Source organism: Epinephelus fuscoguttatus, linkage group LG18, assembly GCF_011397635.1.
Source record: "Epinephelus fuscoguttatus linkage group LG18, E.fuscoguttatus.final_Chr_v1".
Classification (NCBI taxonomy): Eukaryota; Metazoa; Chordata; class Actinopteri; order Perciformes; family Serranidae; genus Epinephelus; species Epinephelus fuscoguttatus.
The window spans coordinates 38,770,013-38,786,499 of NC_064769.1; the positions used below are offsets into that span (position 1 = coordinate 38,770,013).

General features: G+C 39.4%; 1 protein-coding gene and 1 long non-coding RNA gene across 12 annotated transcripts in view; both read right to left on the minus strand.

Annotated features, from left to right (window-relative positions):
• The window catches only part of LOC125906049 (uncharacterized), a 181,656-nt gene that overhangs the window by 129,374 nt on the left and 35,795 nt on the right, over nucleotides 1-16,487 (minus strand). For 2 of the 11 annotated variants that reach the window (XR_007451738.1, XR_007451737.1), the window contains exons 1-2: nucleotides 5,742-5,918; nucleotides 1,045-5,100 (exon numbers count right to left, since the gene is read on the minus strand). Coding sequence is in view for 1 of the 11 variants with exons in the window: in XM_049604436.1 (XP_049460393.1) it covers nucleotides 5,742-5,749 (8 nt within the window). In the remaining 10 variants the exon portion in view is untranslated. Of the gene's footprint in view, nucleotides 1-1,044; nucleotides 5,101-5,741; nucleotides 5,919-6,581; nucleotides 7,070-16,487 lie in introns of those variants that run through there. The other 9 variants (XR_007451741.1, XR_007451742.1, XR_007451739.1 and 6 more) reach the window with 8 other exon arrangements.
• LOC125906094 (uncharacterized) lies at nucleotides 13,232-14,022 on the minus strand. The gene is made up of 3 exons (XR_007451751.1): nucleotides 13,981-14,022; nucleotides 13,593-13,673; nucleotides 13,232-13,304 (listed from the first exon to the last, which is right to left on the minus strand). It is a non-coding gene; the product is annotated as an uncharacterized LOC125906094 (long non-coding RNA).

Sequence of the window (16,487 nt, forward strand, 5' to 3'; positions counted from 1 at the left end):
CAGCATGCTAATTGCACGCTCCCTCAAAACTTGCGACATCTGTGGCATTGTGCTGTGTGATAAAACTGAACATTTCAGAGTGGCCTTTTATTGTGACCAGCCTAAGGCACACCTGTGCAATATTCATGCTGTTTAATCAGCATCTTGATATGCCACACCTGTGAGGTGGGATGGATTATCTTGGCAAAGGAGAAGTGCTCACTAACACAGATTTAGACAGATTTGTGAACAATATTTGAGGGAAATGGTCTTTTGTGTGTATAGAAAATGTTTTAGATCTTTGAGTTCAGCTCATGAAAAATGGGAGCAAAAACAAAAGTGTTGCGTTTATATTTTTCTTCAGTCTATGTCACTGAGGCAAGGAGCAGGTCTATATAATTAAGTCGTATAATCAAACAGAATAAACTACATTTTGTCTTTAAGTTAGTTCATTTCAGGAAATCTCATTGGACTCAAAATGCCTTTTGCAAAAGAGACCTGAGAGCAAATTATTTAGAGACCAACAACTGTAGGTCTGTCCCTACCAATATTTATTGAAATGTAAACTCTGGTCATGTGAACTCCACATGAAGTTAACCTGTAGAGCGTCTGCAGTGTTGCCAGGTTTGTGTGTTTCAGTTCAGTAGAGTCTCATCAGTCCACATAATCCCCTCAGTGATGCAGCTGAGTTGACTCTCTCTAGCAGTCAGTGCAGAAATCACCAACAACAGAGTTAGTCTCATATTCTACGTGCACTTTGATGATCCGTCAGTTATGATGGTGGTGTGTGTTTCTCTGTTGACTCTCTGTTGGATTTGCTGCTCAAATTAAACTGCAACTGTTTCAGTAACAAAGAGAAACAGACATTTATTGAGGAAAGTTCAGACTCAAAAACCTGCTGATGATCCAGTAAAGACACTCAGAGCAAACTGACTTCATCAAGCAGAGGTTTATTAATGATTCACAGAAAACGGCTCCAGTCAGGACGATTTCATGTAGAACATCAGAATATATATCAATCACTGATAATATGGCTTGTTAAAGACACAGTATAACATAAATGACCTGTGTCATCTGAAATATTTTAACTAGTCATCTCAAGCATGAATACACATCAACACACCAGGATATATAGATGTGCATGAATACACATCAACAAAGCAGGATATATAGATGTGCATGAATACACACCAACACAGCAGGATATATAGATGTGCATGAATACACATCAACACAGCAGGATATATAGATGTGCATGAATACACATCAACACAGCAGGATATATAAATGTGCATGAATACACATCAACACACCAGGATATATAGATGTGCATGAATACACACCAACACACCGGGATATATAGATGTGCATGAATACACATCAACACACCAGGATATATAGTATATAATAACATTGATCAGAATATAAATCAAATGTAAATACATCAGACATTGTGTCTAAATTCTGTGACATCCTCTGTACAAACTGATTAACATGAGAAGGAAGCATCATGGTTAACTACTTTATATGTTCAGTACAGTTTATATCATATATGTCTCAGTGTTGTGTTACTGTCCCACCACCAGTTTAATGAGACTTCTGTCAACATCAGAATGAATCACAGCCTTGTACTGACTGAAAAACACATTAGAAAACCTTAAAAACAATGAACCTACATAAGGAAACTAAAGAAAAATAAATGTCTTGTTTAAAGATAGAGGAGGGGAGCTGCTGTACTCAACATCAAACAGCAGGGGGCGTCCTCACTCCATTTAAATCCAGAGCTGTTGCTCCAAACAGTTTTCTAATCTGTACAGTAAAGTTAAACTGGAAGAACAAAAAAAACAGCCATTAAATACCACAGAGGGCGCTGTTTGAGGAATTACACATCTGATATTTAAAAGGTGATTACATTTGAATGTTCTTATGTAGTTATTACATCAACATCACACTTAATATATACAGAATGAAACACATTTCACCAACATTGTAGACTGTGTTTTCTACACAGCTGACCCCCCATTATCTTTCTGTTCATCTACAACTTACTTCTCTGCTGCTTTAATTGCTCTACGAGCTGCTTTTACTCTACCAAACCTGTACGACAGTGCTGCTTTGATTCTTTCATTTTTATCCATTTGACCTTTCATCTTTTCCAGTCTCGTGACCTTCTCTGTGTCTCCTTTCTCCTTCATCTTCTCAATCAGGAAGTCCAAATGGACCAAAGTGGACAGTGACTTAACATTCAGGGCGAGCTGCTCCAGACTCTCAACATGCTGGAACGCTTCTTCCAGCCACTGATCTTTTTCTTTCTCAAGTTCCTCGATGTTCTTCTGAAGAGTTTCCAGAAGGCTTGTTGACTCCTCACAGCCTGCTTTACCCTTTTCATACTTCTCTTTCATGTCTTGTATGGTCATCTGAACTTTCCTTGTCTTGCTCACATACTTCCACATTTTTTTATCATGATCTGATTTCTTTTTTTCACCCTTACATACAGGACATTGTTTGCCTTCCTCATGACCTGATACACAACAGTCATCCTCACATACAGTGCACTGTTTATCTTTCACATGAACTGATGCAGGACACTTCCCGGTACAGACAGTGCAGTATAATTTTTTCTCATGAGCTGATACAGAACACTTGCCCTTACATACAGTGCATTTTTCTTTCATGACCATACAGTGTTCTGGATACCAGGCCAGTGTGCATGGATAGTGACAGGTCTCCTTGCAGACAGTGCAGCAGACAGCTCCTCCATAATTTAACCCAAGTGCCCACCATCTCCACTCACTGACAGGTTCTTTATCTTTGTAGACCTCATCAACTTCTACAGTGAACTCTTCATTGTTCTTCATCTCTTCTTGTTCATATTTCTTCAGAGCTTCCTGAGTCTGCTGGATTTCACTCTGTTTCAGTTCAATAAACTCAATTCTCTCTTGCAGGTTGTGGATGCAGGCCGTCAGTCTGATGCGTCTATTCAACACCTCAACAGTTGTTCTCAGGTTCTGACGTGAAGTGTTTTGCAGGAAATCAGTGAATTGACACATTTGGTCCTCTGTTAAGCTCCATGCATTTTTTAGAGGAACCTTATTTTTCTTTGTTTTCTGTGTGCTCTGGCAGTTATCAAACATAAAATGAACTGGCTCATTCTCGTCATCTCTGGCACATTTAATGTTTACAGCCTCAAGAGCTTTGAAGACATTTTCAGGTGTCACACCATTTGAGTGTGTGATGAGGGCAACAATGTTCTTCTCCATGTTTTTTCCAAACAGAGACACAACTGAATCAAAGATGTACCTCAGTCGGTCACTCAGTCGATTCTCACTTGCTTTCATCACCAGACCCACTGCATCAATCTCATGAACTCCATCGTCTGAGCGGAACAAGTCTAATAACCTTTCACTGACGATGACATCATGTTCAGTTCCTCTGGTGTCTCCATATCCAGGAGTATCGATGATGGTCAGAGAGCAGGGCAGAATTTGACCTTCAAAACCAAAGATCTCGTACACGATCACATCTGTTGTCTGACTTTCACACTGACTTTTCTTCTCACCCTCAAAGTCAGTCACATCTGATGTTTGACTTTGACACTGACTTTTCTTCTCACCCTCAGAGTCAGTCACATCTGATGTCTGACTATCACACTGACTTTTCTTCTTACCCTCAGAGTCAGTCACATCTGATGTCTGACTATCACACTGACTTTTCTTCTCACCCTCAAAGTCAGTCACATCTGATGTCTGACTTTCACACTGACTTTTCTTCTTACCCTCAGAGTCAGTCACATCTGATGTCTGACTATCACACTGACTTTTCTTCTCACCCTCAAAGTCAGTCACATCTGATGTCTGACTTTCACACTGACTGTTCTTCTCACCCTCAAAGTCAGTCACATCTGATGTCTGACTATCACACTGACTTTTCTTCTCACCCTCAGAGTCAGTCACATCTGATGTCTGACTTTCACACTGACTTTTCTTCTTACCCTCAGAGTCAGTCACATCTGATGTCTGACTATCACACTGACTTTTCTTCTCACCCTCAAAGTCAGTCACATCCGATGTCTGACTTTCACACTGACTTTTCTTCTCACCCTCAAAGTCAGTCACATCTGATGTCTGACTATCACACTGACTTTTCTTCTCACCCTCAGAGTCAGTCACATCTGATGTCTGACTATCACACTGACTTTTCTTCTCACCCTCAAAGTCAGTCACATCCGATGTCTGACTTTCACACTGACTTTTCTTCTCACCCTCAAAGTCAGTCACATCCGATGTCTGACTTTCACACTGACTTTTCTTCTCACCCTCAAAGTCAGTCACATCTGATGTCTGACTATCACACTGACTTTTCTTCTCACCCTCAGAGTCAGTCACATCTGATGTCTTACTTTCACACTGACTTTTCTTCTCACCCTCAAAGTCAGTCACATCCGATGTCTGACTTTCACACTGACTTTTCTTCTCACCCTCAAAGTCAGTCACATCTGATGTCTGACTATCACACTGACTTTTCTTCTCACCCTCAGAGTCAGTCACATCTGATGTCTGACTATCACGCTGACTTTTCTTCTCACCCTCAGAGTCAGTCACATCTGTTGTCTGACTTTCACACTGACTTTTCTTCTCACCCTCAAAGTCAGTCACATCTGATGTCTGACTTTCACACTGACTTTTCTTCTCACCCTCAGAGTCAGTCACATCTGTTGTCTGACTTTCACACTGACTTTTCTTCTCACCCTCAAAGTCAGTCACATCTGTTGTCTGACTTTCACACTGACTTTTCTTCTCACCCTCAGAGTTAGTCACATCTGATGTTGGACTTTCTGATTGACTTTTCTCCTCGTCCTCTACGATCTGAAACCAGACATCGTCCTTCCACTTCACTCCCATGGTGTAGTTGACCAGAGCATTGATCAGAGTAGATTTTCCTGCTCCTGTTGCACCAACAAGCAAGATGGTTTTGTTTAACTTGCTTGGATCCTTTTCACCGAGAGTCATTCTTTTCAGAGTTCCAATATTCTCTTTCTTTGGTTTCAGCCTGTAAACATTTGGAGATCCTGGTCGGATCAGAACTTTGCAGGTGATGTGGTCATATTTGGATGAGACTTTCCTGTAGAAAAGTAAAGACACAGTAAAAAAAACACTAAACATAGAATTAAATAAATAAAATAACTGTACTTGCTGGGATCTTTTAGTAAAAGCCTTTGAGCCTATGAGTCTATACAGTATATACAAACTAATCATCTACAGGCCGAGCAGTTACACAGTATCTGATATTAGGTTGATAAGTTCAGCATTTAAAACTTACAGCCTCATCACCAAATAATGTTGTGTGTGTCTGCTACCTGCCACAAAGCACCTCCACTGAACATCATCTAAAGGTTGTATTTGGTCAGCAACATATCTGTGCTTTTGATCAGTGTCTGAGCTCCATTTTAACATCACATTTTGCAGCCACATTGCATCCCTGTGTGCAGTGCAATGCACATACAGCTGGCATTGTGTCAGCTAAATAACATAGCACCACATTTAGAAACAAACCATATGATTGGTTGATACTTCACTGCATCATTGGAGAGCTGAAAAAGTTGAGGTCAACCCAACTTCAATTTATTGCGCGTCACAACCGTCAGCAGTGTCAGACGTCAGTTTGTATCTTTATGTCACCAGCTTCTATTGAAAATGACTTGTAGCCTGTTGCTGTGTCGCTCCAAGAGTGAATGCAGCATTAGAGACAGTAGTATTACTCACGTTGCCATGGTAACAGTTTCACAGGAGGATAAGGATGGAGCACCTTCATATGAGTTCTCTGGATGAAAGAAAAATAAGTCAGTAACGTACACGTCCTGTCAGCTGTACTGTTGTCATAAGATACTGTATCATAACTGACATGATTAAAGAGTGGAAACACAGTTCTTCAGCCTGTGTCCACCTCCTACACACAGTTTAAAATCAGCCACAGTCAGTTTCATAACCCAAATATTTACCAGCTCACTGGTCACATTAAGTTTTTTATTTTTTTTTATTTTGTTTTTACCCTACACAGACACACACATCAACAAAATGTTTTAATCACCAAATGCACTCAAAGCAAAATTGAAACAAAGTGGAAGTAAAGGCATCAAAGCAGTTTGACGTGGCTCGTAACACGTCAGACGCTTTCAGGACATGTGGGAGTTCAGAGTGAAAATTGTTCCAAAGATCTGCTGCAGTTACTGCTGAAATATTGTCTTTCTGTCTTGTAGAAAAAACATCCATCTCAAAATCAAGAATTTATGGTCAGTGTGTTAAATTAAGCTTCAGTCTCTCTCATGCTCTCAGAATGATTTGATTATGAATTAAACCTTAACTGAAAACAAATCTTAGTTAATTCAAAGCTCTTATCATTTAAATGTCATTCTTATATAAGATATGAATGACTTATGAATGTCAGATAGTATGTTCAGTTATCAGTTATGTGATGATCAGTGACCTTTGAGGACTCAACAGCTGCACATGGATAGTGTATAATTATGCATCTTTTATCTGGTATTAACTCCTGATCTTAACATTTTAAAGTATGTCATAATTACTGTCTTAAAGTCTTCTTACCTGTGTTGATGGTCCCGGATACTGAGGAGGCAGAGAGAACAGGTGCTCAGCTTTTATATCAGCAGAGGAGTGGAGACCCTGTGGTTTCCCGGAAACAGTCTCATAATCTACTGACTGCAGTAAACTCTTGAGTACAATAGAAACTGTTCCTCTGTGCTGATGTGTCAATGAATTGTACTTATTGTTTAAGATTTGATTATATTAGAGGCTGTAAGTCCATCTGAAGTTACGAGGACAGAAATAAACACATTTGCATCAGTAAAGATGTTCTTGTATTCTGTCAGAAGGGTTCATTGTCAGCAGTGTCAGCATGCAGTGCATACTACATCACATGTTGTAATCATTTATCTTCTTCACTGAGTTGCTGCAGCTATACATGAATTTCCTTTTGGGGTTCAGTTAACGTGTATTTTATATCGTATTATGAGTATCAAACTCTGAGATCTCTCCGCCCTCCCTTCACTTCCTGTTTTTCTGACAGTTTGAAGTCAGACCATTTCTCTGAAATCACGTGACAACAAGATCTCCGAAAACACTTTTCAACAACAAGGTAATTCAATGTGCCTTCCATAAGACAGAAATGCATTAAGTAAAGTTATAAAACACCAGACAAGTTAAAAAAAAGACACTTAAAATACACAATACAATATTGTGTACACATACACAATAAATATATCAGCTTTTCTGGAAGTTTTTTCTTTTTACCAGATTTGTGGAGCATAAAAACTGAATGCTGCTTCTCCAGTTTCAGTTCGGACACTGAGGTCGTAAAGCAGACCTGATCCAGACTATCTGAGATGTCTGAATGCTTCACAACACGACAGCAGATCAGGAAAAAAATACAGTGCTTTGTAAACCAACAATAGTATAAAATCAATTCTGTCACAAACAGGAAGCCAGAGCAAAGACCTGGGACCTGGACTGATGTGGTCTCTTCTTGTCTGAAGTCCAGTTCAGACCAAAAATTTGCAACCAGACAAATTGAATCTTGCAACACACTGATCTGCAATGTTTTGAAAAACTGCCAGTTTACACCAATACAAGACAAGATGGTGTATTGTTTCTATAGCAACAAGTATCTGTACTTAAATTCTGACTTTCAGCTTTTCAGACATATTTTGAGGCTGAATATAAATTGTAGTGTTCATTATAAATACGCCACAATAATTTAAATAACCAGTGTAGCCAGAATGGTCTGCTGATCCCACCTACACTGCACTGTGTTCTGCTGCACAATCAAACGCTGGACACTGGCACGTCTTGTCAAACCCAGGTTTATTCCTGTTTTGAGTCCACAGAGACCAAAACATCGGCATGTGTATTCTATTTTCATAATAACAGACCTCTCGCAGCCAAGTTCTCTGCAGACTGAGTAACACTGACGCGCTACAAGGACCGAGACTGACATACAGTGCTGTGCACAGACATTTTGTGGGACAGGTGCTCAAGTGAACAGAAGGGCACCTCTTTCATAAATGTTTTTTCCATTCAAACTTTACACATGTGGGGGGAAAAGTTTGCACTCCACGAAGTTTGTATGTGTCTGTCAGCACCAGAAGGGCTCTTGAGGCCCAAGTACATACACTACTTTTGTGCACAGTAAGGGTAATTTCTATCTCGCTGACATGTGTCTCATTCATTTATAACAGGCAACAACAAAGAAAACAATGCCACACTGACTTTGCTTTTATCACAGTGTGCATTTTTGACCTGCCAGACATTCTCTCTCAGTCATTCTCTCAGCTCACGCAGTAAATTTCCACTCACCCCACCTCTTCACCACACCTACCTACCTGCCAAGCTGTCCACACATCTCCCGCTCCTTCACAGACCTTCGTTGTCAGATTATTCTTTGATATGTCTTTGAGTCCAAAGACAGTTGTTTTGTTTTATCTTCATTTTACTGGATGACACTTTGGAGCATCCACTCACTGATTTGTTGAGGCATTTATTCAGAGCTTGTATGGGATTATAGTCCCATATATAGAGATCATTATACAAATCTGTGTGTAGATATATTGCTGTTGGCAATATGTGGGAGCACACAGATGTTGAACAGAAGAGGCCTGAGAATGAAGCCTTGAGGAACTCAGATTCAAACCAAGACCCAACAAGCTTCGAGTAAAGGCAGCATGTGTTTAACATTTCAAAATGACACAAGTGGAGAACAATTTATACTTGCCTTTTGTAGTAAATGACAGGAAAAGAAACATGCTATGGCTAACTTTACAAGACCTTATAAATGTAGTTTCTTCTAGCTTATTGTCCTACTACTTCCTAACTAATTAAACACCTTCCTACCTCAATTCAATGTTTAATTTCCCCTAGCTAACATCTGGATAAATACATCTAACTATTTCATGAGCACAAACACTGCAATCTTACAAAACATACAGGCAAACTAGTGTGTTGGTACAAGTGGGACTGTGTTTACTGTAGGGCTCTCAAGTCTCACACTTTGAGAGTGTGACACACGCATATTAACCTTTTCACACTCTCACCCGCCACACCTGGTATTTCTCACGCATAAAAAAATTGTTATGACAGGGCGTCGGTAGCGTAGTGGATAGTGCCGGTGCCCATGTACAGAGGCGATTCCTCGTTGCAGCGGTCGCAGGTTAGATTCCAGCTTGCAACCCTTTGCTACATGTCATCCCCCCACTCTCTCTCTCTCTCCCCATTTCACACTGTCCTGTCAGTTAAAGGCAAAAAGCCCAAAAAATAATCTTTAAAAAAAAAAAAAAGTTATGACAACGCCCACGAAGTTACACCCCTGTGGAATGTGTTTCAAGACGCTGTGGGTACTGTAGAGCTCAACAAGCACTTACCACGCTCCAGCCAATAAAAATAAGACACAGCTACCCATCAGCCAATCAATAAATAACATACAGTTACCTATCAGCCAATCAGAAAATAGCATTGCTGTATCTGGGTCGGATACAAGTGATCTGACTGCAGCAAGTAGAGGGTGCACACACAAGACAGGGTGCCTTATCACATGTGTACAGTAAGTCATCTCATCATATGATTTTGTAGCCTACTGGATGAAATTACCTGTTGCACAAAAGGAAAACAATGAGAGCTCATCTCAGGGAACATCAGCTGTTACCAAACAGTTTGACAAGACCGCATGTCAACTTTAGCCAACAGAACTCTTGTTAATGGGGTGTTGGTGGATTAGTGGTTAGAGCAGGCACCCCATGTACAAGCTTGTTGCTGCAGCGGTCCGGGTTCGACTCCGGTCTGTGGCCCTTCGCTGCATGTCTGTCTCTCTCCCCTTTTCACGCTTAACCGTCTTGCAATTAAAGGCTAAAATATTAAAAAAGAATCCTTGCTAATTTCAGCAGCTATTGTAAACACATATAGATGGTTGATGACTTATGTGGAATTTGAATCCTTTATAAACTATCATTATGCAAATGATGTGCACAATATTCATTGTTGAAAATATGGCCAAACAAGTCAAGTAAAGGCAGCGTGTTTAACATTACAAATTCACACAAACTTGTGCTTCTCCTCTACCCTGGAATTCCAGAGTTCTTGCGAGAGCACAATTTGAATTTGCTCAGCAAGTCACTCTGCCAATCAGTAATGATGCTCATTACCTATGCCCATGAAACCGAGCTGCACCAATCATCGGTGTATGTGATATAGGCGGGCCAGAGGCGAGCTAAACAGATGATGACAGCGCTGCAACGACGAAGTCCGGAATCAGTCAGTAAACATTGCAAGATGGCTACGGATGAACACCAGTTGTTTGAAACGGCTTTGGCCGCTACAATGAACGAGTTAGACTTGGCTTTTTCTCTAAAAGAGGAACAGAAGACGGCGCTCAAATCTTTCCTTTGCAAGAAGGACGTTTTGGCTGTTTTGCTGACCGGATACGCTAAGAGTCTAATCTACCAGTTAGCTCCACTGGTAGCTAAGCTCTGGATACGTCACCCTATGTATTGTTCTGATTGGTTGTAGTGTTATCCAATTGTGTGCAGTGATATTTACAAATGCATGCTTGGTGCCGCCCCTCGAGTTGGGCCATTTGCATTACTTATGGCCAGCCCCTAAATTTTTCTAGATTTGGGTCTGGATTTCCAGGCTACTTCTCCTCAGTGAACTGACCCATGTGCTAACTACATCCAAATAATTTCATCTGGCTAAGTACCTCTAGCTAACTAGGGCTAATCTAGCTAACTACTTCCGGAGCACAATAACTGCTGTGCTAAATATTCGAAAGACATACAAACAAACTGGTGTACTGGTCCAAGTGGGAGTGTTACTGTGTTAAAGAAAACAGATCACAAACTGTGACTTACGCTGATGCTCAACTTACCTTTGATTCTTTCCTTTCTTGCCAGCTGTGCAGCATCAGTGTTCTCATAATTTCAACCCCTCAAATGTAAATCCAGTGTGCTTGACAGTCAACGTTGAAAGTACGACCAAACAAACTTCAAGTGAAGGCAGCATGTGTTTCAATGTTTCAAAATCACACAAATAGAGAACAATGTGTACTCACCTTTTGCCATAAATAGTATATCAATACTTTTCTTTATTTATTTTATATACTTTATTAATCCCCAAGGGGAAATTCAATTTCACTCTGTTGTCAATTACACACAGGTCCAAACACACACACGCACAAACAGCACCTATACATGCACTAAGTGGAGAGATGTCAGAGTGGGCTGCCCATGACAGGCACTCTGAGCGGTTGGGGGGTTCGGTGCCTCTTCGGTGCCTTCTTATGTTTTGTTGATTTCATTCTTAAAATATTGGGGTTGCTTTTGTAATAACGTTTAATTTCTTGTTCCTGTTTTGTCCTGATTGTTGGGGTTATCTGGTTTTATGTGCTTTTTTATATCCTGTTTTACTATGTTTTTTATGTTAAGTTTCTTTATACTGATCGGATTTAACAAATCTAACAAATGTGTTTATGTGTGTTGTATTTTGTTTTGTAAAATCAACCTTACATTTTGTTGACATTAGTGAGAGACAGTTTTCTGATTGGTTGATTTTTTTCTAAGATGTTATGTTTCCTGTTATGTTCACATAATAATGTGTTTACCACCAAAAAGTATTAAAATATTAAGTATCAGAGGGTAAGTTCAGGTATTCTTTTTGAATCAGTACGGAAACAGTTTCACTCCAAAGTTAGTCTGTGTAGTCATCTAATGAGAGAAGTGCAATAAGGAGTGTGTGTTTGTGTGTGTCAGTAGTCAGTACTACCACTATCCAAATTCCCCCCAAAAATTAGATGTTATCCTCAGTGAACTGAGCCATGAAACTCAGCTAACTACACCCAAATCATTACACCTAGCTAAGTGCCTCTAACTAACTAGGGCTAATTAACAAGACACAGTAATTAAAGAAAATATATATATATTAAACTACCACTACATTTTCTTATCTAAGTACCCTGTCTAACACTTAGCACGTTAAGTTGTTCAGTTAACAACTCCTTCTGGCTTGATATACATGCTAAACCTAGCTAACTAGCCTATATTTATCACAGTAATGAATCTTAATGCTAGTCTGAACTCTGTTTGTCTGCAAAATAACTCAAAAAGTTAGGAACGGATTTTGATGAAATGTTCAAGAAAGGTGGATAATGGGACAAGGAACAGATGATACCATTTTGGTGGTGATCGGTTGAAGCAAAGTGGATAAAATAATAAATAAAGTCTATTGTCTGACAGCCTATATTTATCACAGTAATGAATCTTAATGCTAGTCTGAATTCTGTCGACACCATATCAAACTAACAAGTCCCACCTGACTTTTAAAGACCTTGTCTAAACACCCAGATAATTCCTCCTGGCTTATTATCCTACTACTTCCTACATATTAAACACCTGACTACCTCATTTCAATGTTCAATTTCTCTAGCTAACAACACCTGGATACAAACATCTAGCTATACTGCTTCAGGAGCACAATCACTGCGTGAACTTACCTTTACATTGGTCCTTTTTTTGTCCATCAGTTTTCTCATTACTTCAACGTCTCAAATGCACATAGTGAGCATGAAATACACAGTTGAAAATACGACCAAACAAGCTTCAAGTGAAGGCAGCATGTGTTTCAACATTTCAAAATGACAAAATGAAGAACAATATGTACTTACCTTTTGCAGTAAGTGATATGTCATAAATAATATATCAATAGTGTTTAATGTGAAAGGAATTTGTTTTTATTGAATGTTGTGTGTTTTCCATGTAAAAGTTTGGGTTTGTGATTGTTAGTGTAATAATGTTTGTTTAATGTCTTGTTTGTGTTTTGTTTTGGGATTATCCAGTTTCATGTCAAGTGTTATTTTATTTTCTGTTTAATGTGTTTTCTGATGATTTTGTTTCTTAATACAGACTGGATTTGATCAAATGCCTCTGTGTTTTCTATTATTATGCCTTGTTTTGTGAACTCACTTTAATATTTTATTTACAGTGAAAAGCAGTTTTTAGTTTTGTTGATCTTTCTGTAAATCGTTGTGTTTTCTGTTGCTTTAACTTGTGCATGTGATTAATAATCATGAGGTGTTAAAATAACTGATATCAGTACATGTATTAAATATTCTTTTGGAATCAGTAATGAACATTTTCAAAACATCCTGACCCACAAGTTGCAGGGACGTGTGTGTGTGTGTGTGTGTGTGTGTGTATACATATGTATAAAGTCAGTCCTACCTACAGCAGTTTTCAGGTGATGAAAAATTCCTCAGATAAAGAAGAACTGCTGGGAGAAAGAGAGACGAGAGATCTGCAGCGTTTGCCACTGGTGTGTTTTGGCCTTTACGCTCACCTGAACGGGCTCTATTAACACACCCTTGCTATGTGACCACTTCTCCTCCAAAAAGTAAAATCACTGAGATCCCTAAGATGACACCATGAATTAAGTTTGGACACGTCCTGGCTTGACAGTTAAAGGCCTAAAACAAATTTATGCTGCACCGGCTAATGCAAGCTAGCAAAATAAAACACACACGTGATGTTAGTGTGTTCTCATACGTCTGTGGGATGTTACCTGCAGCCTGGAGGGGAAGATGGAGGACAGACGAGGAATGTTGAAGAGAAGCTGGACGCTGCAACAGTCCAACACCGAGGTCTGGATGGAGACAACAGTTGATGAGGAAGCTGTAACAGGCAGGAGACATCTACTCCTCACAGGGTCCATGGACAGTTTCATGGTCTTCTCTGTCTCATGAGGACAAATGTCTCCTCAGTCTCTTTAATCCACCAACAGCTCATATACTTTATCACACAGAGGGAGTTTTAGCTTCAGGTGTTAGCTACAGCAAACACAGCACCTCTAATGTGGACCGCTACCACACTGAAAGCTAACGTCTCATATCAGCATGCTAACGCGCTAATCGAATTTGTACCGTATTAAAAATAAAACACGACATACTTACCTTCTGCTGATGACAATAAGTCTTCAACCAGGTGGTATTACTCTCTGGTAACCGAAATTATGGACATTAATTCTCTGCTAACTTCAACCGTTTTCACACGACTAAGCTAACGTTAGCTGCGTCTGCGTCAGTTAGCATGTAGCTCACCCAGTGGTGTTAGCTATAACCTGGGTAAAATTTAAAAAGTAGTGAAGATTATTTACGTGTTTTAAGTAAAGTATAATTCCTGGATGACTAAAGACACAACTGATTCTCCCAACAATAAACTGCGTCCTGTAACGCTGCAGTGTTAAAGCAAAATGTGTTGATAAGTCAAACTGCTGCACTGCTATCAAAACCAGTTTAAACTGGTTCTGTCTGGTTATAAACGTTTAATCTGTCAGTTTTTGTCAACTCAGGTTTTTACTATGGACGGCCATTTTAGTTAATGTAAATACACAAATATGCCTATTGAATAAAGAAATAAGTTTGTTGTTGTAAGTTGTTTTTTATTTTTTTTTTTTATTACTACTTTTATTTATTTCAGTGAACCTTTATGTCATGATGCCACATTTATTTTACAGCTCTTTTCATTTCCATTTCTTACATTTTAAATAAATGGGGTGGCAGTGGTGTAATGGTTGTGAATGAAGTGGGTGTAGAGTTTAATGATAACGAGATACTGGACGCCAAGATGGCGCCTGTTTATTCAAATAGGGTTACCCAAAAAATTTCTAGCTACCTGGTTTACTTCTGCAGAATGCAGGCCACTGATTATACGTGTAACTATTTCACCAAGTGTTCCGGCTTGGCTTGTAGACTTTATATTGTTTTGACATCACTGATATTTAAATCACTTTTCTCGGCTTGAGGAAAGTGTCACAAAGAGTCACAATTGATCCTGTTTGCAGTGCGAGGTGTCCAGTGAACCATTTTACAAATGGTTTTTGCTTGTGTTTTTAATAATGTCTGTGGGGAAAGTGCTTTTTGGGAATTTTTCACTGCAGTACTGCGAGTAGCAACTGGGAAAATTTTACTGCAAGGCTGAAAGGCATTCTCTGGGGCCCTAGTGGGTGTACTACTTAACATCTGTTTCTGTTATGTCTGTCGACTTTTTTAGAAAGTTTAGGTTTCGTTGTGGTTTGCTTCTTCATTGATGGGTTATTGAGGTGGAAGTGGGTCAAGAATGCTCCAAGGATGATGGGGATTTTTAGGCCGAGGTGGAAGTTAGTATCGCCCTTGTTCCTGTGGTGTTATTTAAACTTATCATCAGGAGGCGTGGGCTGACTTTTGTTAACTTTATTAACACAACTCATAATACATAACACTGGACTAACTGGACTCGACAGCCAAACCTGGAACATGCACAACAACAGAAGCTCAGCCCTGCGTCCATCACTTCCTGTGTTGATGTCACTTATGCATCTTTGCACCTCAGACTGAATGAAATAGTATAATTACAATACAATATGCAGCTCACGCCACCTGCTGGCCAGCAGGAGACATCACTGCTGGTTTCACTTAAAACTGACATTTGAGTTTCAGCTCACCGACGAGTGTCATGACAGAAGGCAGAGGAGAGTCACAAACTCAGAATAAACAAGCTGCATCTTGTATTTTTTGAGTTAACATGAAATTTTAGCCTCCATAAAATAACTTGAGTGTCACACTCCAACATCTTAGATCAAATATTAAACCAGACTCCAGCAGTCCAACATACTGTTTATCAGACGTCACTGACTTTATAGGTTATTTGTCAGATGTTAAACATGAAGCAGATAACTCCACCAAATACATGTTCCTTTAAATAAACTCACAATGACATTTACTCCCCCTTCAAGTTAAAGGGACATGTTAATGTAGAAAGCCTTCATAAAATATATAATGTAATTTAAGCAAAGGCCTCTCACACAAGAGGGAGGGTGGTTGTTCTTAATGTCAGCATGGCTGTGATTTGATTGTAGGAAGATAATCACAGTGCTGATATTCAGGACAACCGCAGTTCTACAAGTGCCATCTATTATTAAACAGTAAGAAGTGACCACAGATTACAACAACACATTAAAGGGGAACACCACCTAAATCAAGAATTCCAGTGTGTTATTTCCATGGCCTAGAAAAGTTCAATCAATATTTGTGAACAGGAGCTGCTCTCTCAAAGCCAGAAACCAGAGAAGGAAGTCTGTCTTTGACCATAGGAATAACATCCTAACATCCTGTACATTAGCTCACTACCTTGTGTAGGTCTACACGTTACCCCAGGTCACCTACTTTGCATCAGGTACATTATCTGTATGTTTCAATTGGTTTTGCAACCAGTGAAATAAGAGTGTGTTCGCACTCACTTTGGTGGCATACGCATGATTATGATGAGTTAACAGCTTAATCAGTAAGTTGCGACATCTTCTGATGTCATATGAACACGCCTGGAGATTTACAATGAAGTATTCAGGCTTCTCTACTTTTCTTTGTCCTCCTCTGTTGACCATCTATTATGAAACTCAAATGTTATTTGTGGAAATATGTTT